Source organism: Elgaria multicarinata, chromosome 10 (genome assembly GCF_023053635.1).
Source record: "Elgaria multicarinata webbii isolate HBS135686 ecotype San Diego chromosome 10, rElgMul1.1.pri, whole genome shotgun sequence".
NCBI lineage: Eukaryota > Metazoa > Chordata > Lepidosauria > Squamata > Anguidae > Elgaria > Elgaria multicarinata.
In genome coordinates this window covers 39002608-39028455 of record NC_086180.1, presented here as the reverse complement: position 1 = coordinate 39028455, position 25848 = coordinate 39002608, and the positions used below count along the sequence as shown (strand labels likewise).

Below are 25848 nucleotides of genomic sequence, written 5' to 3'. Positions count from 1 at the left end.
CTCTGAAAAATACTGAGGTGGGGGAAGCTTGAACTAACAGTTTAAGCTGTCCCTACCATGAATGAAAAGTTAGCCAAAACCATGGGAATTTTGCAAGGAAGGGCATTCTAATATAATCTGCCTATTAGATTGAAGGAAATTGTGGGCACTCAGCAGCACATGGAAGGCAACTTGCGCCAGCAAATTGTATGATAATTCTGCTTGCTATGGAAATAAAGAACACAAAAGGAAGTCGATCCCAAAAATCAAGGCAACAAACAAATAACCCCTCCCCCCCCACAACAATCCAGCTGCGATATATAGTATCAAATTAATAAATAAATTCAACAAATACTTAACAGGTGCATGTAACATCTTTCAAAGCCCCCAAAATGAAAAGCAAGCAACTTGGTGCATCTCCGAAGTGGTGTCACTGCTATATTATTGTTTTACCCTATTTGGCAGATTTGGCTGAGAAGCAGAGTTCCATTTTTTCCATATCAATATATGAAAGATTGTGATATTAGGCCATTGAAGACTACAAATTTATGGTTGAAATGTACTTGGTGTTTGTTATATATGCGCATTTTCATGTTCATTTACTTCAGTCATGCATTGTTACTTGATTTTGATGCTATAAAAGTCTGTTGTGTTTGTTGAATTTACTCATCTAAACCACAACAAACAACCAATAATCACACATCCAGTCATGTTATGCATTTTGTACTGCCTACGTATCAGTTTATTTATCTATTCCTTTGATATTATATATTTCAACTTCACTGTTTATTTGTAGAAATGTTGTAATACATTAAAACACATACATATGACATTAACACACAACAAGGTGATTCGAAAACATAACCTACTAGAGACGTTAGGGAAAAATCCAATTGTGAAAAAAGACAGTAATTATTTTGTTGTTGACTATTTTCAAAGGAGAAAGCAGTTTTCCTTGCCTTTACAATCTTTTTAGTTGATTCAACCCAAATACCTGTGTTTTTTTAATAAGCTACCACTGTATTTAAAACTTCAGGAGCCTATAGTATTTCAATATGTAGGTAGTGCTTCATATTGTCCAAACACTATTCTAGCCAACTGAAAACGTAAGTTGGCAACCATTCCCTGTAGCAACTCATTGGGAAATGAGTTGCATGTAGTGACCTTTTGGGGCCTAATTACACATGCAGCTAGCTAGTTCATATTATCAAACAGCTCACCATGGATCGTTTAAGTCATGGTGAGCCACAGCACATTCTGGCCAGCATTTTCCAGATTCAACCCCCGACCAGGGATTGTCATGCCATTCGAACCAAGCCCCCATGGGTTATGAAGGGCTGAATATACAAAATGCATGCTGACATATGCCATAGCTCACCTTGGCTTAAACAACCCACAGTGGGCTGTTTAATTCTGCAAAACAGGCCATGATGTTAATAACATATTTGGAAAAGGGTGCGTCTCATTGCTACTTTTATTATGAAGGAAAAGCAGCTATTAGTCAGGACATTCACAATTGGCTAGATATTCAGAAATGCAAGGGCAAATAGCCCCCGAGCTACACATTTTTTAGAGCTGCCCTTAAAACGCTTGTGAGCTAATATATTATGCAGTTGGGCTTTACTACTGTAATCCATAAATACTTTAAGCTGGCAGTGTGAGGGCATAACGATATTAGTGAAGATTTCTTCCATCACCTTGGGATCTTTAGCTATCCCAATCTCATCTCTTGTGCTAATATTTCTTTAGGAAGCGAAAGTAACAATTACCTTGATTTCCTGTGGCAGCAAGAGCTGTTGCACTCCTGGAAAGTTGTATAAAAGTAATGCACTGCAGTTATCATAGTGTTGGGAACTTGGGCTGGCACTTGAGTTGAACCTAGCTGGCTGAAGGGCTTGCTGGAAGAACAGGCTGAAAAAGTGATCCAACCGAGAAACGTTTCCAACTTGACAAAAAGCACTGAACAAAAATAAACCAGAAGTTAAAACAAGAAATGTGCTGGATTTGTGCATAACAGAAGATACTTTACAGCATGATACCACTGTTGGACTTAAGCTTCCATAAGACAGAAATTAAAAATAAAACATCAAGCAACATATTATACCCAAACCCCAGCTGTGGAGTAGGAAAACAAAATAACTTTATGAATGCTTACCTGTCCAGAGAGCTGTACATGAATGTCAAAGTTCGGACAACATCTGCAGTCATGTTCCTCAGCTGAGAGAGAGGCACCCTAGAAAATCAGAATAACCCCTCTGACATTTGCACTATATAGACTACAGATGAAGTTGAAAAAAACTCTTCATTTTAATGTGCACAATCCAGGAAAAGTTACTAGCAATTAAGTGTCATTGAAAGCAACTGAATGGGACGTGGGGTAAATTTGCCAGGTATGTAATTTAGGATTTCCAACCAACAATAATTTGTTACTTTATGTAAGAAACTGCATACCTTTTCTAGCAACAATATCAGAAAGCTGATGCCTTAATTTTATACAATAATTATGAATAATATTAGACACTATCTTTTATTTATCCAATGATGAAGTGAAAAAAGGACTGTCTTGCAAATGTACCTTTCAGCTGGGAGGCCAATTACAAGGAGTTTGTCAGATTCCTTCCAGTAAGCCACATGGATCAGTTTTCCACATAAAAACATTGATGAACTATAAAAAGCCAACAAGCACAAGGAAAATCTATCATGAAAGTATCTCATTCAGAAACATATGATCCCGTACCTTCCCCAGTAGTGGCGGCATACTCAATTCCTAATTCTGTGATTTTTCAGCTTTAATTGGGGGGGGGGGGGGAACCCACCATCCACCATGGATAAAAACTCCGTTTCTTTTTCCTAATTTTCAATTTGGACTTTGGGGCTATAAAGTTATCTGCTATAATTTTTCAATCAGCTTATTATTTCTTTACAGGCAAATTTCATCAGCAGCTGGCCTGACCTATGTAAAACCTGGAAACACTACTGATGTCAAATTAGTATATCTTTAAAATGTGTGACTAACAAACATATGATATACCTTATATTTAAACCAAGCATATAAAATGATATAGAGAAAATAAAGAAAAAAGATAAGAAGTAAAAATGGAAGTAACTCTTACCTGATGATATGAGCTCCTGTCATGTTTTCCAATATGTCACACAGTGTGAGAAATATTCCTCTTACGCTTTTCATTTTTTGGGAAGCTTCTGATGTGGGGTATTGGTAAATAATTTCTTGCTGTCAAAAATGTCAGTTTGTGTATGAATTAAGAAAAATACTAAAGAATTATCTTTCCTTCAAGGTACAAAAGTTTGATTCAACTGTTTCTCCAGAAATATTAGATCTCATACTTGAAAAATTGCAAATAATGTTTTTATTACTATTGTTAGAAATGTACAGCAGTCCTAAAAATATTTAGGAGGGAAGAATATAATATCAGTAGATAGTTCCAGAAGTAATGTTTTCTTTTATTAACCCCTCAAGGATTCAGATATGGACATCTCTGGAAAGAGAACCTTTTCAGCTGCTGACTTTGGAACACCCTTCCAGAAATGCCCACCTGGCACTTGTGTCTCCTCAGATAATAGGTAAAAACTGTTCTTTTCTTTTAACTATTTTATACAAGTTTTAGTGCTACTGAATTTTACTATTGCTGATTTCATGACATTGTATTTTGTCTTCTTTGCATAGCTTGTACTACCTTTTTAAATTTGTATTGTGAGCCACCTTGAACATAAAAATAGAAAGGTGACTAATCAATATGTCTAATAAAGTAATGCACAATCCCAATTCTGGTACTAATCATGTAGAATACACAGATGGGGATCCTAAAAGTGACTTTGGGCACATTCAAGCACTTGGGCATACCTAATAGTGTCCCCCTCCCCTTTAAACAGACAATCACAAATTTTAAGATGAACAGCTTTTGAAACTCAAAAAGGACATGATACGAAGCATGGAAAACTAATGTTCAAGAAACTAAAGCCTTGGGCACACAAAGCTGGTTGTGAGATTCTTTGGAACCCCAACAATTGTTTGGAAATTTTATTTATTTATATACCGCCCAAGTGACAAATGTGTCAGGGTGGTTTACAAACCATTAATACATTAGTTTCCTAAATTTTTTAAGAATACACATGCTGTTTGTGTGAATGAAATAGTCTTACATTTTGCACAAGGGAAGAACTTGCTACCTTAATATTTATCTATGAAAATGAACTAGAACATGATGTCGCATGTTTCAAGAAGTTCTGTCACTCAGAAAGGATGGTGCAATTTAGAATAGTGTTTTTAGGTTTTTCATTCCTGAAGAAAAATAATCTGTATCAAATTACATCACTATCTACGTTTTTTTAAAATTCACAAAAGTCAAGACCAGGACATTTCAGATATGCAGCACAATCCTATGCATATTTAATTGGAAGTAAATCCCGTTGTGCCTGATGGGACTTAGTCCCTAGTTAAATGTGTTTAGGACTGCAGCCTTACTTTCTGAGTCTTGCTTCCCTTTTTCATTCCAGGCCATGTCAAAAACCTGTTGAGGAAATTTTCTTTTCAGTTAGATTAAAAAGAACTTTGAATCTCACTACTGAGAGAACTGGCAGTCTGTGCCATTTTCATCCAGTTTAATTATCTGTTGTTAAAATGTCCTACTAACAAGGATTCTATGTATCAAACTGTCACATCTAGGAGACAAAAAAAAGAGGTCTTTTCTAATTCCAACACTGCACAAAATGGAAAAAGAGATCTTATTCCATTTTATGAACAAAGGAGCATTTACAATGCTCATTTGTGATATATATGTGTGTATGTGTGTGTGTGTACTCTTTCCCATGGAAAGAAAAGAAAAATGCAACAAAGATCCTAGCAGCAGCCTCTAAACATTCATGTGTTGGTAAGGTCTAATGTGTATCACTGCATAAGATTAGCCATCTTCAAAGCAAGCTGAAAGATGTCATGGGGTCTAATGGCTGCAAAGGCCAGGGATAATGAATTTAATAAGTGAAAAGGAATGGCAGTTGTAATAAGCAGTGTTTTCTGGATAGAGTACTGGTTTATTAACTAGTTTGACAGTAAATAAATTACGTTTTCAATTTAGTTATCTTCATTTCTAAAGTAATAAACTTTGCAAAAGACTTTTCCTTCAGTCAGCAGAACCTTGGCACTGCGAGAGTGCTGAACAGAATTCTCAACACAAGCAGCTGAAAGACTCCAAGAACTGTACTCTAACAAAGGATGCTTTCTTAAAGAGCGAATTTTCACAGTGAAAGGAGATAATAGTTTACTGTGCCACAGTAAACAAGAAACCGTAACCTCTATGCAAATTAATGGTATTGGAACTGGGGCTATTTTATTAAAACTTCAGAATTTATGTACTGGCAAGTGCTTATGAAACCAACAAGGCCTCCTGAATCTTGCCTTAGATGGCAATAGCAATTCTAGTGACACTGGCAGAACTTGCTCTGTTAAGGCACACATAACAAAGCTGAGACAAGCTGAAGTACATCAACGTGCAACAGTGACTTGAAACATTCTTATAAAAAATGTAAGACAATCCTGGCAATAGTTAAACCAGTTGCATAAATGATTTTATTTCAGATTAATTTCCATAGGCAGCTTCTCTGGCTTCTAGATATCAATACATTTTCAGGCATATTTGTACAACGGTAAGGTCTAGAAAGCTGCTTTAAAAAATAGAAAGCAGAAATTGCCACACACTCACAGTCATGAATGTTCTATTGCTCTCTCTTTCTACTATTAGTTATTAGTGACCAGTAACAGTTTTGTAATTAGGATTTGCACCTTTTGCCTTATTTAAGATTACATACCTACCTCATCCTTAGATGAATCAGAATCCAATTTGAGTGACAGGTACATAATAATATGTGGAATACTTTGGATAGAGAATTGTGGGTCATTGTTATGGTCTTCCCATAGCAATTTGAGCAGGTTATTCATACAATGTTCTGTCTGCTTACACTTTTGTTGAGGTGTTTCTGTTGGCTCAAACAGTGATGTTTCAAATGTAAGCTTCACCTATTGGAAGAGGAAGATTTTAATGTACGCAAGACATGCAAATCAACAAAAATCCATCAGTGTGAAGTAAGTTATGTGATGAGCTGGTTTGGGTGTTACAGTAAACCATGGTTTATCATGACAGGAATAAGACGCAGCAAGTATGGCTTTTGAGCACTTCCCACTCTTTCTCAGGTTTAGTTGTGAAGGGATTAAAAACATTTGCTTGTGTTTTTAATTTGGTATCACATCTGAACTGTGATTAATCTTAGCCATGTTTTGTTTGCAACAAGCTTATTGTGACTTCTGAGCTGGCCAGCTATTAAATGCTTTAAATTGACAGTCTTCAGCCTTTGCAGATGCTGGGCCCATCATAGCCATCTTCCCATTTAGAAAAATATTTTCTCACGCCTTCTCCCCTCCCCTAGTCATTGTAGACAATATCAAGCTAGATGGACCAATGGTCTGACTTGGTATAAAGCAGCTTACTGTATTCCTAAGATGATGCACAATGTGTAAATGTACCCACTGGGCAAAGGCCAGTTTTTTTTTAAACTGCGCATGAATTACTCCCCAAGTGTTAGAGCATTTCCTGACATCGAAGGGAATGGGGCTGCACTTACTTGCATGGACCCTGGGTTCCAGAGCCAGTTTTGGAACAATATGCATTTTGCTTAATAAGAATTTTCTACTGCACTTCTGCAATAGCATAAGCATTTTCAGTTGAAAACTATTCAAGTTAAAATTATCCAGAGGTTTATTTTCAGTGATCCAATTTATGTTCTAGCTCAGCTTGTTTGACATATGAGAAATAAGTGAAACTTAATACAACATTTTGGGAAACCTACATGAGAAACAGTTACACTGGTTGATTACTATCCAATAGATTTAGCAATGCTGGAAATGTTTAATTCCTATTAACAGCAGCTGCTATAAAAGGTTTTTATTTGGTATGCTTGAGCAACACTTAAGTGAATTCTCTAATTATAAATAGACAGGGAATTAGCTAAGTAACACTGCCTATTCCTGTTTAAGTGCCAGCATATTGCAGTAATGACAGTAACTACAGCAACCCTGTGTTTGGCTAAAAGCAAGCTGTGAAGTAGGTTCTCACTGGATATCTTCCAATATGCAATCTTATTTTCACAATGAAGCTCATACGGTCAGTGCTGGGCCATTGCTTATCCATGGTTAAAGATTGAGAGTGGGATCACATGCTGACTTTCCCCCAGCTCCTTCACTCTCTGTTCCCCAAACACTTTATTACACTTAAGCACTAAGCATAGTTAACAAAGGTGCAGATGTAATGCTAACCAGGCTTCCCTTTTTAACCAGATTTGAAGCTGCTTGATCAAATCTGGTTATTTAAATCTGGTTGGCACTGACCATGTTTAACACTGGAATAGATGCAATGCATATTCATGGTCAGTCGTATAGAGGAGTAGAAAGCAAGGACGGAATACTAGATCCTATGGCCCACTCCTAATCTCTTAACTACAGTTAAGACACTGCCACCAACCCGCAATACCAAATATCATTTTGTAACTCACAAATACTTATCACAATAGCGCATCTGGTTTTGTATAATGCAACATCTTAACACAGGCTTTTACTCTTTGCAATTGCCAATCCCCCCCCCCAAATGAGTATTTATTAGTGCTGTATTAAATCTATGAAGTTTGGGTTTTGCAGTTTCCCCCAACCCTGTCCTGTGCATTTTTTCATGCTTGTTTCCCCAGCCTGCTGATTCTGCAGTGCCATGCTTCCAATCCTGCTATGTGGTGCTAGAGTTTCCATTGCCACCTATTACTACATATTGTTGTTGTGCCATTGTTTTTATCCCAGTTTAGCTGTAGTTGGGGAAAACTGTGGATCGGATGCAAACATACATCCATTGAAAAAACTAGTGTAGATAGATGACATCTGCATTCGGATGCACAACCCCATCTATATTCTACCCCAAGTAATTGGGGCTAGAGAACATCAACCTCATTGGCTCAGCAATGGCAACATGTTCCCTATTCTTCCTAACACCTGCTCTGTTGCAAACAATTTTACCCCCTTTCACAAAGGGCTGCAAAGGAACTTGCCAAAAAGAGGGATGTGTTTCAAGTTTCTTGTATAAATCTCATGTAAAAGATCAGATGTAGGTCTTAAAACTTTAAATAAAAAAATCAATGAACTATACCTGCATAGGACTTGGAATGCAAGACAAAACCCTTTCTATATTTTCAGAATTTACATCAACATCATTTACTGCAACAAGGACATCTCCTGAAAGCAGAAGCAAAATTGAGATTAAGGAAGCAGGAGGTAGGCATAATGTACAAGAGAACAGTTATTCAAACAAGACATCATGTACAGCGAGATGCTGTTTTTCTAAAAAAAAAAATGATTAAGTCGTTACTAAACATTGAAGGTTAATTAATGTTTCAATTACATTGATATTTCACCTTCATCGTATGATGGTTAAGGAATAGATACTTAATCAGTTCAATGGAGTCAAACAATTCCACAAAAGATACTTTGCACCCCTGTTCACTCAACACACCCCTTTCCCCCAGGATAGAAACCACACAGCAGCCATAAATCAAATAGGAAGACAATTCTTAAGAACTAGCAAGAAAATATAGACATAAAATTTCCTGTACTTATGTTTGGGAATCAATTTTTAATTTATGCTTGTGTCTGCAGCTGTAACATTAACTTTTTTCACTGTGGTTGGATAGAAAGGGAATACCTGAACTCCAACCATTCAAATACCAAAGTTATTACCTTTTCTATAGACTATTCCAGCAGTGTATTATTACGAAGGAGCAGTCAGTACTAAAATGTAATGACAACAGAAGTTGTAAGGGAGGGCAGTTTTCATTGACTACTCACAATCTCACTTTTAGTTATGGTTCTTGTGCTCCAAACCACTTTACCTTCCCCTGTTCATTGGCCAGGTTTCTTACTTGGTATAGAGAAAAATTAATGAGGAAAATATATATTAACCCTGTTCATATGACATGCTAAGGCACAGTGGTTAAACATTTTGAGCAGCAGCAGCAGCTTCTTCTTCTTCTTCTTCTTTTTATTTGTATCCCGCCTTTTACCCAATACTAGGCCTCAAGGCGGCTTCATGTGTTGTGTAAACAATGACTTAGTGTGTTGAGTGAACCATTCCTAACCATGGTGGGTACATAACCACAGTTTAAACATGTTCACTAACCATTTGCTGTAAAAAGGGTTAGCAGCCTAATCATAGCTTAGTGTGTCATCCAAACAGGGTCACTGCATGGCAAGCATTAAACAAGAAGTGAAGAAATGAATATGTAATTTCCCTGAAATGCTTTAGAAATTGCCAGAATACAGGTATGCTTACCCACAGAATGCTTACCCACAATATACTTTAATAATCATATAAGGTACAGAAATAGGCTTCAAAGTATGATGCACAAAAGAAATATGCCATGCTAATTTCAGACTTAGCTATCTTAAAGACTTGGTTTTACAAGAATTATTACCATAAAGAAAGAAAAAATTAAATGTTGGTTGACCTATGAATTCTACTTTTTTATTTTGTAACAAAAGCTTACCTATGGTGATGTTTAAAAACGTAAAGTAGCTATCAATTAATATCACTAAAGTTGACTCTAGCATAGAAAACTCCATTAAATTGTTGTAAATGAGCTAGGATGGCACAGTGATTAGGGCATGGTTTGGATGTGAATGTCGTGAAATTCACTGGGGCATCTTAAGAAAAGCCCTTTCTCTGGCCTAGGCCCACCTCAGAGAGCTGTATGAACACAGCAGATGAGAAGGATGTAGGCTGGACTTCCCCAATCTGGTGTCCTCCAGGTGTTTTGGATTTCCAATCCTATCAGCCCTTGCCAACAAGGCTAATAGTTAGAGCTTCTGGGAGATGGGGTTCAGTTCTGGGCTCCACAATTCAAGAAGGATGCAGACAAGCTGGAGGGCAACCAGGATGATCAGGGGTCTGGAAACAAAGCCCTATGAAGAGAGACTGAAAGAACTGGGCATGTTTAGCCTGGAGAAGAGAAGATTGAGGGGAGACATGATAGCACTCTTCAAATACTTAAAAGGTTGTCACACAGAGGAGGGCCAGGATCTTTTCTCGATCCTCCCAGAGTGCAGGACATGGAATAACGGGCTCAAGTTAAAGGAAGCCAGATTCCAGCTGGACATCAGGAAAAACTTCCTGACTGTTAGAGCAGTATGACAATGGAATCAGTTCCCTAGGGAGGTTGTGGGCTCTCCGAAACTAGAGGCATTCAAGAGGCAGCTAGACAAGCATCTGTCAGGGATGCTTTAAGGTGGATTCCTGCATTGAGCAGGGGGTTGGACTCGATGGCCTTGTAGTCCCCTTCCAACTCTGCTATTCTATGATTCTATGAAAATATTTGGAGGGCATCATGTTGGGGAACACTGATGTAGGCCATGACCCAGCTTTGTTATGGGACACAGCCACAAGAAACTTTAGTTGCATCAGAGCCAAGTGATATATTAAATCCACTCTTCAGATAAGGCAAGAAAGAAATATGAAGAATTAAAGACTAATTTATTTAACTTACAAATACTCAAATTAATTAGTTGCCAGAACCCTAAAGTAGCAAGGTGCAGTTGGCAAATTTAGTAACATTTTGGCATTGCCTGTCAAACACAATGTGAGTTTCCTGTACATAACCAAGCAAACAGCTCTTATTAATACCTTATTGGTAATTTAAAGCCTAAAATAGCTCCTTTTCAGAAGTTCAGTCTTAAAGTGTATCCACAGCAGATCAAGCTGTACTATCTCCATGGCATCTTTGGATATAGGTCCTATGTTCTGCTGGGAGGTATAGGAAATATTGGTGCTGCTCTAGCGTTTTTAGCACAGAAGCATATGGCATCATATTAGTTTTGTTTAAAGATGTGCATACTTTCATCCTATAACTTCTTCTGTTGTCTTGTTTAACAAACAGCTTGTTTCTTTGGTAATGAGAACTGCTGTGGCAAGCACACAAAACAAAGGAACAGCTATTTTTGTGATTTCCCCCCAAACATGTATGCCCAACCGCTTCTCTGGATGCCACTCAAACTCTATCCTTTAGACTTACTGCTGGAACAATCTGGTAAAGAGGCTTCTTGAACAATCAAAATAAGATTTTACAAAACCTTGTCATCAAATCAGTTTCTTAAAATTAAGCCCAGGTGCTTATTTTTAAATCAGGATGTACAGCTAGCTAAAATGTTTCTTTTTGTTCAAAATATGCTATGCTAAGATAGATTTAATTTTTTGTCCGTAAGCAAAATCCATTCCACATTTAAAAAGTGATATGTCTGGGCCTAATTATAAGTTATTTCTGCCAACTGCAATGAAACCCATGGCTTTTATACAATACATACATTTTGCTGTATGCCACATTTAGATCTAAAAGTACCCAGTGCTCACTGAACATCTATAATTTTAAAAGTATTTTACGAAGAAATTATATATTTTTATATGACTTGGCGGAAGATGCAGCTCACTTACCAGTTCAAAGCAAGGGACTAAATTACGACAGAAGCAAAAACAGACAGGAACATAAAATAGTAGTTGATGGCTTAGCATAAGATATTATGCTTTTCAGACTGCTAATTTGCTTTTGAACAAAAATTAGTTTTAATTCTCCAGCACTGCCCATTTTCCAAATTGCCTTATGCCTAAACTAACTTCCCATAAAAAGAGTTCATAGTCAATTCAATCTGTTTCTTGTATGGCTCCACTGTGTTTGGAATGGATTTGATTGTTGGTAACATTCAGGATAATAAGTATTACTTGGTACCAGAATAACCAGCAAGAGAAGCAGCATTCCTAGGATGGCACAAGAAATTTAGAAACTATGTGCACAAAAGGAAAGCCTAAGATTCTAGGATGGAGGTGATTATATTAAAACAGACCATGTTTACTCTACAAGCATGTGTGCCAAAAATACATTATTACATCCATACAGAGCAGAGTGTAAAGTGATAAAATATTATACATTAACATTCCTTAGGAATGCAGTCAGAGATTTACTGTGACAACATCTGCTCTCACACAACCTGTTCAGTTTACTCTCACTCTCTGCATACGCTCATCCATTTTTCCCTAACAGTAAAGAGTAGATATACTAATGTTCACTTCCTTCCACAATGCTTCTTTCAATACTTGATTTAAGTTTTGCAATATTAAATCGTTATTTGGCTCTTTGCAATGCAGATATTGGTTTATTTTCTGCTTAGGTGAAGATCAAGAGTTATTTCCACGCATCCTACCCATCCTTTTTAGTATCCTCCATGACTTTGTGGAGTCCCAGTATAATGTATCCTCAAAGATTCTTATGACTTCTAAAAACAAGAATAGCAACAGATTCCAGTAGTCTTGTCTACAAATATTAGCCAAAACCCTTCCTGAGTCATCATCCCAATACTGCACACGTCGTATTACCGATAGGCGCACAGCTAGCATGTGATGCATTTTCCAGGTTCCTGCTGAAGCTCAGGGCAATTTACAACAGTTCAAAACAGTGAACATTAAAAACAAATATACAAAATTTAAAACCATAAGAAGCATAAAATACAAACAAAAACAGACAATTCCTACAATGCATGCTAGGGTTGGAGAACTACCACCAAACATTTGCTCAGGGAGAAAATCATCGTAGGGACCCAGAAAGAACGTCTTATGATTAGGAAAAAAATATTCAAGCTTGACTTGACTTTGTAATACTTACGTATTTGCATCGCTATGCATGCCATGTGGCAAAGTCTATTGCCCAAACGGGGCTCAAATTCCTCAATTCATGGCAGAGCCATATGCATGTTAGCCAATTAGAAGGCTATCACTTGGATTGAAATAAATCAACCCTTTTATCTTCTACAATACTTGATGGTAATGCTAGAACTGCATAAATTGTGGCACTTACCAATCAAGATCTGACCAGATTTTATTGCTGAGCTGCCTGGAATCAAACCATGCACTACAAGTTTCTCTTCATCAGTGCTTCGAGACTCAATACTGTGTCTCTGTTTTTCAGCTTTTCTCCATGGAGATTGATGGGCAATCCCTATTAATGACTCCAGAAGCTTGAGTTGCTCCCCTGTCTCAACATTTGACAGCCTCTTCGGATTTACATAAATGCAGACTTCTTTGTATCGCTGCTGGACTACATCTCCCATCTTCTGACTGGAAGGGTGTTTCAATATGGATGCTGGACCAGAGGCATGGACATCACATTTACTACTTGCTTTCTTCTTACCCAAATGCTTCAATAAAAGTTTTTTATTTTTTAAAATTTTAGCGAACCTTTCCAATCTGCGTTCGCTCTTTCGATCTTTTTGAGATCCCTCATAAATAACCTCAGCTTCATTTTCACAAAACCTGACACGGTTGACCACAGGCACATCTAGAGAGCTGTCACGAAGGACGGTTTCTTCCTCATCTTCACTCAATTCTAGATAGAACAACTCTCCATTTTTTTGTACACTATCCAACCATTCAGGTTCGAGGTCACTGTTTAAGATAAAAACAGGATTAGAATGATTGTGAAGAGTGAAAAGACTGACAGTGTTCTTAGTTTTGCAGCCTTCTGGAGCTAATTCATAATGTATGCACAAAGAGTATGAGAAGTATGTACAAAGAGGTGGATGGGATGGACAGCCTAAAGTAGCATTCAACAAACTTACTATTCAGACACTACAAAAGCCTTCATCATAGAAACCAATGAAGCATTCTTTTCATACCCATGCCTCAATAAGCAACTGTATCCATATAAATGAGAGGTCGTCTTTTGATCCAAGGAACAAGGGGCAACCCCACTCCCATGTTCTGTCCATCAAATGGAAAGAAAAGTATTTGTTATGGTAGGCAAATGCAATCTATATAGCTGGCCTGTACTCGAGATTATTATATTTTATTGCTGCCATGTCCAAAAATGTTCTCCATTTGACACTGCAAAGAGGTATAAATCAAATAGAGAAAACTTCTTTTAAATTAATCTTGTTTTATTAAGTACTTACAGATTTCCCATAACATAACTTGTCAAGATTAGATAGAAAACTACCAAGACAATTCTAGGATGAAGTATCACCAGTGTCTGAATTACAGTGTATGGAAAGAGGGGAATATGCCGCTCTCTCTCTCTCTTAATCCTATCATTTCAGAAAGGTGGGAAGGGCCAGGAGGGCATTATTTACAATTAACCATTCCAAGTTTGTGGACTGCTATAGAAAAGGTGGGAAGCAAGATACTAACCAGGCAAGCTCCACCTTTATTATCGTTTCCCCCTATATATTTCCCCAGTTTCCATTTTCTTCATTCACAACTACAGAACTGTCTCTCTTGCTATATGTATAGTTCATGGAACAGCCGGGATGGCAAGAAAAGAAGGAGAGTCAGAAAGTCCTGCTAAACATGCATATACAATTAGGCTGGATAAATTGAACAATGTCAAAAAGGGAAGTGATAAAGATATAAGTTCCCAAGGATGTCAATTCCAGAATAAGAAGTGAGGAAATGGAACAATTGTTCCAACTCCGTTCGCCAGAAATTCAACCAGAACAAGTAACTTAAGGAACTTGATATTTCAATCGGTTTTGCAATTGCATGTGCCAAAAATGTCAAAGATACTCATCTAAATTGTTCTTAAAGGGCTCTAGAGTCTACAATCTAGAATTATTATTATTATTATTATTATTATTATTATTATTATTATTATTATTTATTTATTTATTTATATAGCACCATCAATGTACATGGTGCTGTACAGAGTAAACTGCTTAGGTTTCCTAAATTCTGATGCAACATTAGACAAGGTTAAACTAGACATGGCATTGAGATCTGTGAACAAGACATTTGATGATTTTTAAAAGCTTAAACATTGAGGGGTGGGGGAAAAGATTCAAACCAGGATTGTGGCGCAGGAAGAGGAAGACCAACCATTTCCTCCATACTATTTTCTTCAATTGAAAATTCCCTCTTCCAAAGCTGCTGTTGCCCTACGGCGTAAAACATACAGGGTAATACCCTATTAGGCCAATACTTCGCATGACTCGTGCCTCATGCAATGGGGCTCTGGTGCTTCTAAAACTAATCTAAAACAAGCAGAAATACTCAATTCTGGAATGCGGCAAATCATGGAGCTCGCAGAAGGGAGCTCCACTGACCTGTCCAGATCTCAAAATGAATATTTCTGCTTGTTTCCACCATTGTTTTTAGACGTGCCAAAGTCCTCTTGCATATGCAGTGGGTTCTGTGAGCGCAACAGAACCAGTGAAGGAAGAGTGGCTCCATTGGATACTCCCCATTGATACCTAGATGATATCTTTATATTTTGATTTGTGGAGAAAAATGTACCCTTGGGAAGGATCTTTAATTGGGAAAGCACCCCTCTAACCCAACCCAAATCCTCCCTTAGAATTTAACACTTAAAAATGGGAAAGCATATTCTTGGATTCCTTCAGTCTTCTCCCACAAGTGGAGTTGTGTTCACCCTGTGACAAATACAACAAATGATTGATTTGCAGCCCAGAATAAGTAAGGATATAGTTTCAGAACACTTAGTTATTTTAAATGAATACAAATCTCAAGGGCCGGATGAATGACATCTCTGCTTAGTGAAATAGCTTCCGGACATTATTTCAGAGTTGCTGTCTGTAATCTTTGAAAAGTTCTGGAAGTGCCAGAACACTGGAAACAGGCAAATATTATCCCCATCTTCAAGGTAGATCCAGGGAAGTATAGAGTAGTCTGCTTCACGTAAATATCAGGCAAATTTCTCAAGCAGATGATTAAATGGTCAGTCCTGAGCATCTAGAAAATAATGTATTGATTACTAGGACTCAACATTGGTTTGTCAGGAAAAAGTCATGTCAGACCAACCTTAACTCTTTTTCTGATAGAGTTACTAGTTCGATAGATCATGGGAATGCTGTGGATATAGTATACCTTGATTTCAGGAAAACATTTGACAAGGTTTCCCATGATATGCTTGTTGATAAGATGGTAAAATGTGGGTTGGACGATACTAATTAGGTGGATCCGCAGATAGTTGTGCAACCATACTCAACGAGTGCTAATTAATGGCTTGATATCCTCATGGAGGGAGTTCTCGAGTGGAGTACCGCAGGGCTCTGCCCAAGGCCCTGTGCTGTTCAACATTTTTATAAACGGCCTGGATGATTGTGTAGAGAGGTTGTTTATGAAAGGATCAAGATTCTGGCTTGGCAGCAGTACATATGAAAATGACCTAGGGGTTTTAGTGGATCAGAAGTTGAAAATGACCCACCAGTATGATGCAGCGGCTAGGAAAGCCAATGCAATCACGGGAAGTCATAGTTCCACTCTACATTATGGCACATTTGGAGTACTGTGTCTAGTTCTGGGTGCCTCATTTTAAGAAGGACATTGACAAATTGAAGTGCATGCAGAGAAGAGTGACCACAATGATAAAGAGGCTGGAAACTAATTCCTACGAGGAAGGGTTGAAAGAGCTGGGCACGTTTAGCCAAAAGAAAAGATTCAGCGGAGTCACGATAGCAACATGCAAATACCTGAAAGGCTGTCATGCAGAAGATGGAGCAGACTTATTCTCTGTTCCTTCAGAGGACAAGACTCGAACAGGTAGAAATTACAGGGAAGTAGATTTTGGCTAAACATTAAAACTTCCTAATGTTGAGATATTCAGCAGTGGAACCAATTGCTGTCGAATGTGGTGGGTTCTCCGCTGAAGATATTCAAGCAGAAGGTCTGTCAAGGATGCTGTAGCTGCACCCTTAAATACTGAGCCTGGATTGAGCAGAGGGCTAGACTAGATGATCATCAGGTCACTTCCAACTCTATGATTCCAGGATTCTATGTCAAATTTAGCCCTTAATCATACTGCAAAAGTAATCTGTTTCCAAACTTCTTTAAGGGAGCCTTTTTGGTCAAACTTGAATTTATTTCTCAGAAGAGTTTCTCGTTCACTTTAGTTCAAACTTTTCATTTTTAGTGTGGGCTTAAGAATTAGGAGTCATGTATATTTAGGAAATTAAAACAGAATCCACCCCTAGGTCCCTTCCATGACTGTTTGTTGGTGGCTACAATGTGGCCAAACAACAGGCACATATTTTTGTCAAACTGACACAGTCCTGATAACAGAGTACTGTGATCAGTATAAACGTACATCTTGGATATTGAAGTAGTTAGTGGGATATGGTATTCATCCAAGCACAAGATCAAGTTCCATATTTGCTTGAAACCTAACAAATTATTGCATTCTACTACCACTGGTGTGTTTTTATTCAAAGTCAGCAAGAAAAACCATCTGTACAAATTATGTGGCAACACGTTGCCAAAAAAGTCATACTGGCATTTAAGAACATATAATCTGTGTTTCAGATGCATTAGGGTCTGTCACTGTTTTTAAGAACACAGCATGACAGATTACACCAGGGAAAGATGTGGCCTGTTTGGCAATTAGAACCTAACTATGACTATCAGAAGACAAAAATAGGGTGTTGTCTATCATACACTGCTTAATAACTTCTCCTGTTTTAGATCATGGAGATATAGAAAGGATAGTTGGATGGCAAAAAACAGAGCCATCTAACTGCACACAACACTACTCCTAGATGAACTGTATGCATTAGGGCTTGACCAGGGAAAGCCTGATAAAGGGAGATGCAGATATTATATAAACTGTAATGAGAAGCAAAGCTGTGTGAAGAGGGAAAAACAGTATCAAGGACTTAAAAAGCAGCAGGCAGCACCTTTTACTCTTTCCTATTCAGGCTCTTCGTAGGAGTGTCTATAACCCATTGTGCCTTTTGTTCAATTTAAGGACAGTTGTAAACATACCATGATCTAACACATAAGTTACTAAACTTGTCAAGATTACTAATACTTGTCTGAATGAGATGTCAGAAATGCTTTATTAAATCAGATCAGCATGTCACCTGTTAAGAGATGCCTCTGAACGCTCACAAGCAATGATGGTGCATGTTGTTGACTTCTCAGACAAATGGGTAGGAATAAAACCTTTATATCTCAACAAGGGTTGCTCCTATGAAAGGATTGCTAATTACTTTTTTGTAGCAAATTTTATGCTCTTTAATTTTGTATTGAGACATCTTTTCTGTGAGATTACAAATAATAGTAATTGTGCGAAAACTGGATTTTGGCCGCCATTTTCCAAGATGGCGGCCGCTATGATGATTTCCCAAGATGCCCCTATATCTCATTTTAATCTACATGGTCATAAATACCACCATACCAAATTTCACACTTGTATCACAATGTGCACGATTTGGCCAGAAATTGTTAAGCTGCTGTACTACAGCTGAAAACTGGGGGTTCAAAGGAGTCCATCTGTCTTCTAAAGTCACTAGTTTCCCTTTCTATGAAATGGGTATTTTGTCAATGGCCCACATCCCATTGCACCCATTTTTAAAAACTCTCTCTCTCTCTCTCCCCACCCACAGAACAATTACGTTGTTATTGGGGTGGCCGCAACACTTTCTCAAAAATCCAAATACGTTCAGGGGCTCCAAAGGTTTTACGTCCTGAGAGGACTCGAATCCATTCAATTTAGGGAGACCTAATTTCATATTGTGGGGGGAGGAAGAAGCTCTTTAAGAGGCCCACAGACTGGATCCTCTATCTTTTAGGAGCAGCACAAAACAATGCATTTGGACGCCCCCCCCCCAAAGGATCTCTACTGTCTAGCCACCCTAAGCCCCAAAACGCGGAAACAAGAAACGGGGAATGCAGCAGGCCCAAATTGCACAGGACACCAGAGAAGAGGCCAATTCCTCCGCTCTCGCTCTCTCTCTCTCTCCTTGTCCCCCCGGTGCAACTCCCGCACCCCGCCGCAGCCGCCTCCTTACTCGGAGCTCCCGGATAGAGACGCAGAACGCGAACCGCCGCTCTCCGTCGAAGTACTGCCTTCAGAGCCGTCATATTCCTCAGGCAGCGGCTGTCGAACAACCTCGGAAAGCGACGACCGCTCCTCCATGGCAAGGAAAGTTCAGCTTCCTCGGAGAAACTCCTCCGCCGCCATGACACCCAAACCCGGAAGCTCGAGGGTCAGCACGTGACTCTGAGACGGCTTCCCCATTGGCGCGGGCTGGAGAAACCATGGCAACAAGAGAAGCTCCTTGGGTGAAACTCTTACGATGGCGAAAATGATTTCTTTAATTCACGCTCATGCACACGCACGCACACACGGTTGCTTCACCAAGAGCTGCCCCCTCTCCATGTATGTTTACTCGGAAGTAAGCTCCACTCTCTTGAATGAGACTTACTTCTAGGTAAACTATGCATAGCACTGCAGCCTTAAAAACACAATCTTATGCGTGTTTATTCAAATGTAAATTCCATTGAGGTTGGATCTAGTGGTAATCATACTTAAAGCAATCAATGGAACTTAAGTAGTTTATGGCTAACTTATCCCACTGATTACATTGGGTCTGCTCTCCTCTAAGCATGACTAAATCTGGATCCAATCCAATGTGGTGTAGCCCTTAGAGTGTTGGACTAGGGCAGGATCTACACTACTGCTTTAAAGTGCTTTATAACAGTTTTGACAACTGTTGGGGCCCAGGACGCACTGCATATACAGGTTTCAAAACTGTTATAAAGCGTTTTAAAGCAGTAGTGTAGAGGACTCCAGAGATCTAGGTTCTGGTCCCCACTTGGCCATGAAGCTCACTGGGGGACTTTGGACAGTCACTGACTCTCAGGTTAACCTAGGATTGTTGTGAAGATAAAATGGAGCCATGTAAGCTGCCTTGGGTTCCTTGCGGAGGGAAAAAAAGGTGGGATATAAATGTAATAATAAAATAAATGAAACATTCCATTATGTTCAAAGGGGCTTTCTCTTAGCCAAATTTGCAACCTTACAGTGCAATCCTATTATATGTATATTCTAATGTAAATTCCGCTGAGTTCAAAATGTCTTACTTCTAAGTACAATGTGCATAGGATTGTAACCTTACAGTACAATCTGATATATGTTTACTTAAATGTAAACACTGTGTTCAGTGCGGTTCACTTCCTAGTAAGAATATTTTAGGGTTGTGTACTACATGACTTGCAAGGAATCCATATTCAGTTTTTAAATGATGCAAACAGATGAAAGTCAAAGAAGAAGCGGTAAAACAATTCAGTTAAGCAAGCCTGGAAGAAAAAGTCCCTCTAAAAATATATTAATGGTGCAATCCCAGGCATGATTAGACAGAGAAAAGGTCTACAGCTCCCAGTATTCCACAGCCAGCCAGATATGAATGGCAGGGCAGTTTGGGGGAGGTCCTTTGTAAAAAATAAATAAATAAAAGTCATGAGGATCCATGCTTTAGATTTTGTGCCACAATGGTGCTGGCTGGCACTGAATCTCTAAATATTTTTAGATCTGTGATGTGATGGTGGTTGGAGTAGGGGGGATCCTGTGTAAAAATATATATGCAAATTTGTGAGGATCCATTTTCCTGAATCCAATGCTTGTGTCAGTGTGTGTGCCTCCCTACTCTCTGTGCCTCCCTACTCTCTCTGGCACCCCATTGTCTCTCTGACTTCTCTCTCTTTGTGCCCTGCACCAAGCCGCTTTCTCCTCTCCACCTTCCTAGTTGTTTCTGATGCATTTTTGCTTCTACTCTGAACACTAAATAGAGTGTTCCACTAATCACACTAAATAGAGTGTTCCACTCATCACACTCCTCGATAAATCTCAAAGTAGTAATTGTGACTCATCATTTGAACAAATGGAGACATAATATGTAATTTTAACAACTGCCATTTTTGGCTTTATTTGCTGAGGCATAGCACCAGTATGCTGAATTGTTACTTGTGTAAGCAATATTATGTGTCTCCTGATACACAGAGGCTAAAGTGTGCTCCTCAGTATGTCTATAAATTAAACTATATGAAAACAACAAGAAAGGATTCCTTCATTGCACAGTATGTAAGAAAAGCTCAGCAGAGATTTCCAGCAGCATATCTGAGCCTTTGTGCATTGTTATTTTCAGTTCAGTCTAGCCCAGGAATTAAAGATGAGTTATTAAACACTGCTGTTTGTCATTTCCGTTAGTGGAGACAAAGCAGTGTACATACCTTAACGAACACGTGGGTGGGTGTATGTGTGTGACCCAGTTTGCACATCATGCTGCAATTCCTGGGTTGTTTAATCCAGGAATTGCCAGGAACGAGCGCTGCCTCCCATGCACTCATCATTTCCACTTTCAATTAACAGTCTAGCAATACCCTATTCCTGGGTTGTTTTGTGACATGCAAACCCAGAAAATCTGGGTTATTTTGTGTTAAACAACTCTGAGTTAACCCAACAGTGAACCATGGGCCCATTGCTTCACTGGTCCCCAGTAGTTCTTGAGTTAAACAACCCAGGGGTTGTAGCATGATGTGTAAACTAGGTCAGTGTGTGTGTGTGTAAAAGAGAGTGTACTCTGGAAGAGTTAATATGTCAAAATGTATTGTGGCTATGGCAATGCTACAACATTTCCAGTGTGAAGGATGGATGCCTATCCCTAAACGACCATGTACTGGGAAGCTGCAGCCAATCAGGACTCCTCAGTGTGCATCAGAAAGTGTGTTTTCTGCATGAAACAGCTTCTAAGGGTGCTTCCAGATTCAGGGGTCCTATCACTAACAGAGGGAAGACATTCCATCATTTTTACATACTTGATTTTCCATGGGGGGAAAAGGAAGAATCAGAGGGATAACATGGAAGAGTTACAAGGGGACATTGTTGTCATCTGAACTGCCTGTAAATGAAGCAGGGTGATGGTGTCATAAAAGCTTTTCCAGAAGCACCATAGATCAGGGGGTGGGCAGCTTGTTGCCCTCTATACATTGTTGAACATAAGAGCATAAGAAAAGCCATGTTGGATCACACCAAGGGTCCATCTAGTCCAGCATTCTGTTTACACGGTGGCTAACCAGCTGCCCATGGGAAACACACAATGGAGTTGGACTACAACTCCCATCATCCCTCACCACTGTTTATGCTGACTAGGGTTGCAGTCCATAAACATCTGGAGGGCCACAAGTTGCCCCTCTCTATTCTAGATGGAAGCTTTTGCGAGGTGTAAGGCATCCTTCCTAACCTGGTGCTTTCTGGATGTGTTGGACTACAACTCCCACAATCTCCCAGCTAGCACAGCACTAGGCTGGTGTAGGGCATGCTGGGTCAGCTGATTCCTGCTCCTCCAAACATAGAAAGATTGCTATGGGTGGCCCATTCAAAAAGAGATTATTGGATGAAATTGGCACACCAACTAATGCGCCTGTTCAGAAGACACCTTAAACCTTGCTACCGTATTTCTTCGATTGTAAGACGCCATCGATTGTAAGATGCACACTAATTTCAGTACCACCAACAGGAAAAAAACAAAAACTAAGACACACCCGCAATTCTAAGACGCACCCCATTTTTAGAGATGTTTATATGGGGAAAAAAGTGTGTCTTAGAATCGAAGAAATTTGGTATTTAAGGCTTTTGGTTAAGCAGCAAGGTTTAAGGTGTTGTGTGCAATGCATTTTGCTAAATCCTGGTCACTTTCTAACCCCAATCGGACCATCTGCAGCAGGGTTAGCAGCTTTAACTGTGGCTTAAAGTGTTGTGTGTGACAGCATGGCTTGTGGTTAGTGCTAACCCCAGACAACCACAGTTTTGCTAACCACAGAGCCTGAAGTGTCACCTGAACAGGCCCGATATCGCTTTCCCTCCATCTCTCCACCAGTGATATAGTGCTAACTAGCCATAAGAAAAGCTGTACTATGGACACACACTTGGAGGGAGTAGAGAAGGCACCAAGGGAGCAGGAGTTTTCGCAAAATCACTTTCTGGGAGTTCACTTGAGGAGTGGGCCTCCCTTTTCAGGGTTGTCCTCCAGCAAAAGTAATTGCTGACCAGGGCCTTAAAATCACACATAGTCACACATTATTTAATTTTGTGCATTAAATAGCTGGAGGTAAAGGAAACCGAGTCTCTGCAAAAAGGAAAAATAAGAGCCAACTACATTTGCATTCTGAAGAACTAATACTCTATTAAAAGATGATGTCTTTCAGGATATAAGAAGTATTTGTGACCATTCTAACAAATATTTAATTGCTGAGAAACAGGTATAGATACAGAAATATAGCATTTCTACTAATCTAGGAATGTAAGAAAGAAAACCATATATTAAAAATTACATTAGTTTCTAATAGCTATCACCCCATTTAATCTACACTCTACACTTTCCCCAACTCTTTCTGTGCAAACAGAGTTGGAGAAAACTCTACCTAAATGGCTACTTAAAGCAGGAGTAGGAAAAAGGTAGATTGGGCTCTACTTGTAGCTCTCTAGATAATTTTCAGTATATCGGTACAGATTTCTCTGACTCCCAGTTGTTTAGCGATAGGAAGGACAAAATTACTCTCCCCTGTCCTAAATTTTACTGCTGAAATGAAGAAGTATATGGGAGGGGGAGATAACCAGGAGTGGATTTTTGTGTGGAAAGACTCTGACCTCCATTCTGGTGCTCAAAACAAATTTCTGGCCTCAGACCTCTTTAATCCTAAGTGTCTATTTTTGTACAGGACTCCAGTTAATGGATCTTTTAAAAAATACCAAACCAAAGTAGATCCCACAAGCCTGTGAGAGCCAGTGTGGTATATAATCTTTATATTGTTGGACTGGGACTTGGAAAATTCAGGTTCTAGACGGCCATGAAGCTCACTGGATGACTTTGGGCCAGTCACTGACTCTCAGCCTAATCTATGTCACAGGGTTGTTGTGAGGATAAAATAGAGGGGAGGGGATCATGTACATAGTCTTCGGCTTCTTGGAGGATATAAATGTAACAAATAAATAAGCCTGGACCAGATCTACACCAAGCAGGATATAACACTTTGAAAATGGTTTGAAGATGGTATATGGAATGTGTCAGTGGCCCCAACAGTTGTCAATATCATTATGAAGCAGTAGTGTAGATCCTGCCCTGGTCTGCCCACCTGCGTTTTAAATTGTCTACTTAAGATCATCACATATGTGTGTCTCACCTTACAATGTGCAATATGTTGAGTGTGTCAGGGCAACATTAATGCCCAACAAGCCTGGCAAGTGTCCTGTTTGAACTGAGGATGCAGCTTCCGGGCTTTCCCAAGGTACTTTGCGGCTGAGGCAAAGTACAAAATGGTGCCCACCCCCAATTCCACATACAGGAGACATTTGGTCCAGCAACTTACTGCAACATCATCCACCTGTGGGCAGCAGGCTAACTTTGGTGGGGCAGCTTTGTCTTCCACTGCTCACCCTCCACCGCCTGAAGCAGCTGCCTCACTGTGCCTGATGGTTGGGCCAGCCCTGTGTGAGCGCCTTAGAATGTATCCCAGAATCCTTTGCAAGGTGCAAAGGTTCTTTGACCTGCAGGGCTCCCAGGTAGATATGGCAGAAGAGAGTTTGAGAGCCACCACATTAACGAAAGGTTTGTAGGCTGAAGGAAGATGAGTTCTTCTGGATGAATCCACGAGTTAGCAGTAAGAAGGTACAGTGTGTGCGAGAGGGGAGCAAGTCACCCCAGCGCGTGTAGGAAAGAAAACACCACTTGGGGGAAGGCCCCGTTCCGCAAAGGTTCACACTGACCTGTGCAGCAGGATGCTCTGAACCGAATCCAGATCCTCCAAGTTCCTGGTGACAGGTCTGGGGATGCTCTGCTTGCGAGCGCGGAACATCCTGCCGGAGGAGAAGACCCCTCCACCGCCTCATTCCCCGGGTACAAAGCGGCGCCCGCAGCATCCATGGGGTTTCATGCAAGGTCTTGCAGGTCGCCCAGATCGCGTCTCCAGGCCGGGGTAACAACGACCAGGGAGAGAGGGCGGAGGTCGAAAGCTGTACAGCTCCTTCTTCGCGAAGGTGGGGGAAATCGGTTACTCCTCTCTCTACGGACGGTGCCTGGAGAACCCGTCGATCTCCGCCCCTTCCCAAGATCTCGGGTTCCCTACGTCTCTCCGAGATGGAAGACGGGGATCCCCGGCCATCCGCAAACGGGAGAGAGCGCCCCAACCTGCCGCGACCGCTGCAAACTCTTCTGCCGATGAAACTTTGCGGGCTGCTCTAGCAAGCAAAGCAGGTGGGAGCCATCCCCTCTCCCTCCCACTAAACTATTCTCCTGGGTCTTAAAGTCCCCTCATATTCCGTCAACTAGGCATCCACGAGAGTGCCGTTCCTAGAGAACTCCGTGGCGCTTAGAAACATGCTTGACATCGGGAATCGGGATGCCAAAGCAGCTATGAGCCCTTTTAGGGCCAAAACAGACATTACTTTACATCTGTGTCTAGCAACTAGGTCATTATTTGTCCCCATTTATATACGGTAGGTGAAGGGTCTGCGATCCAGATTGGGACTCTAGCACGGGGGTTGGGGTGCTTTTAAGATCTGGATCGGGCCCTGCACCTACGCGAGAGTAAAAATGAAAAAGCTGCTAGACACAGATTTAAAGTAATTTCTGTTTTGGATCTTAGTGTGCTATTCGTGCACACATCAAGTCTGATTTATTTATTTATTTATTTATCATACTTCTTGGCCGCCTTTTAGGGCATGAGCCCACCCAAGGAAGCTTACCTAATAAAGCCCCAAAGAATAAAAACCCATACAATGATAAAATATCAAAAAATGAATGAAAATCAATGGAATGGCTATTATTTTTTGCAGCATTACAAATGATTTAAGCAAAGCCTGATTACAGTATCACATGTGAACATGCCCTTAGAGCATTTTCGTGCAATTTCATATATTATGTTTTGGCAAATCTGGGTTTGTTATGGAGTGTAATACCCTAAATAAAAATCCACAGCCAATCCCATCTTGCTGGTGTGT

The 25848-nt window shown here is 39.8% G+C and overlaps 1 protein-coding gene across 2 annotated transcripts in view; it reads right to left on the bottom strand.

Moving 5' to 3' along the window:
• The window catches only part of INTU (inturned planar cell polarity protein), a 37653-nt gene extending 12880 nt beyond the window's left edge, over positions 1-24773 (bottom strand). The window contains exons 1-8 of one of the 2 annotated variants that reach the window (XM_063135560.1): positions 24616-24773; positions 12922-13508; positions 8178-8263; positions 5807-6010; positions 3093-3211; positions 2555-2644; positions 2135-2212; positions 1749-1938 (exon numbers count right to left, since the gene is read on the bottom strand). In XM_063135560.1, the coding sequence (XP_062991630.1) occupies positions 1749-1938; positions 2135-2212; positions 2555-2644; positions 3093-3211; positions 5807-6010; positions 8178-8263; positions 12922-13508; positions 24616-24704 (1443 nt within the window). In that variant the 5' untranslated portion in view covers positions 24705-24773. Of the gene's footprint in view, positions 1-1748; positions 1939-2134; positions 2213-2554; positions 2645-3092; positions 3212-5806; positions 6011-8177; positions 8264-12921; positions 13509-18862; positions 19026-24615 lie in introns of those variants that run through there. The other variant, XM_063135559.1, reaches the window with a different exon arrangement.
• Between the last annotated feature and the right edge of the window lie 1075 nt (positions 24774-25848).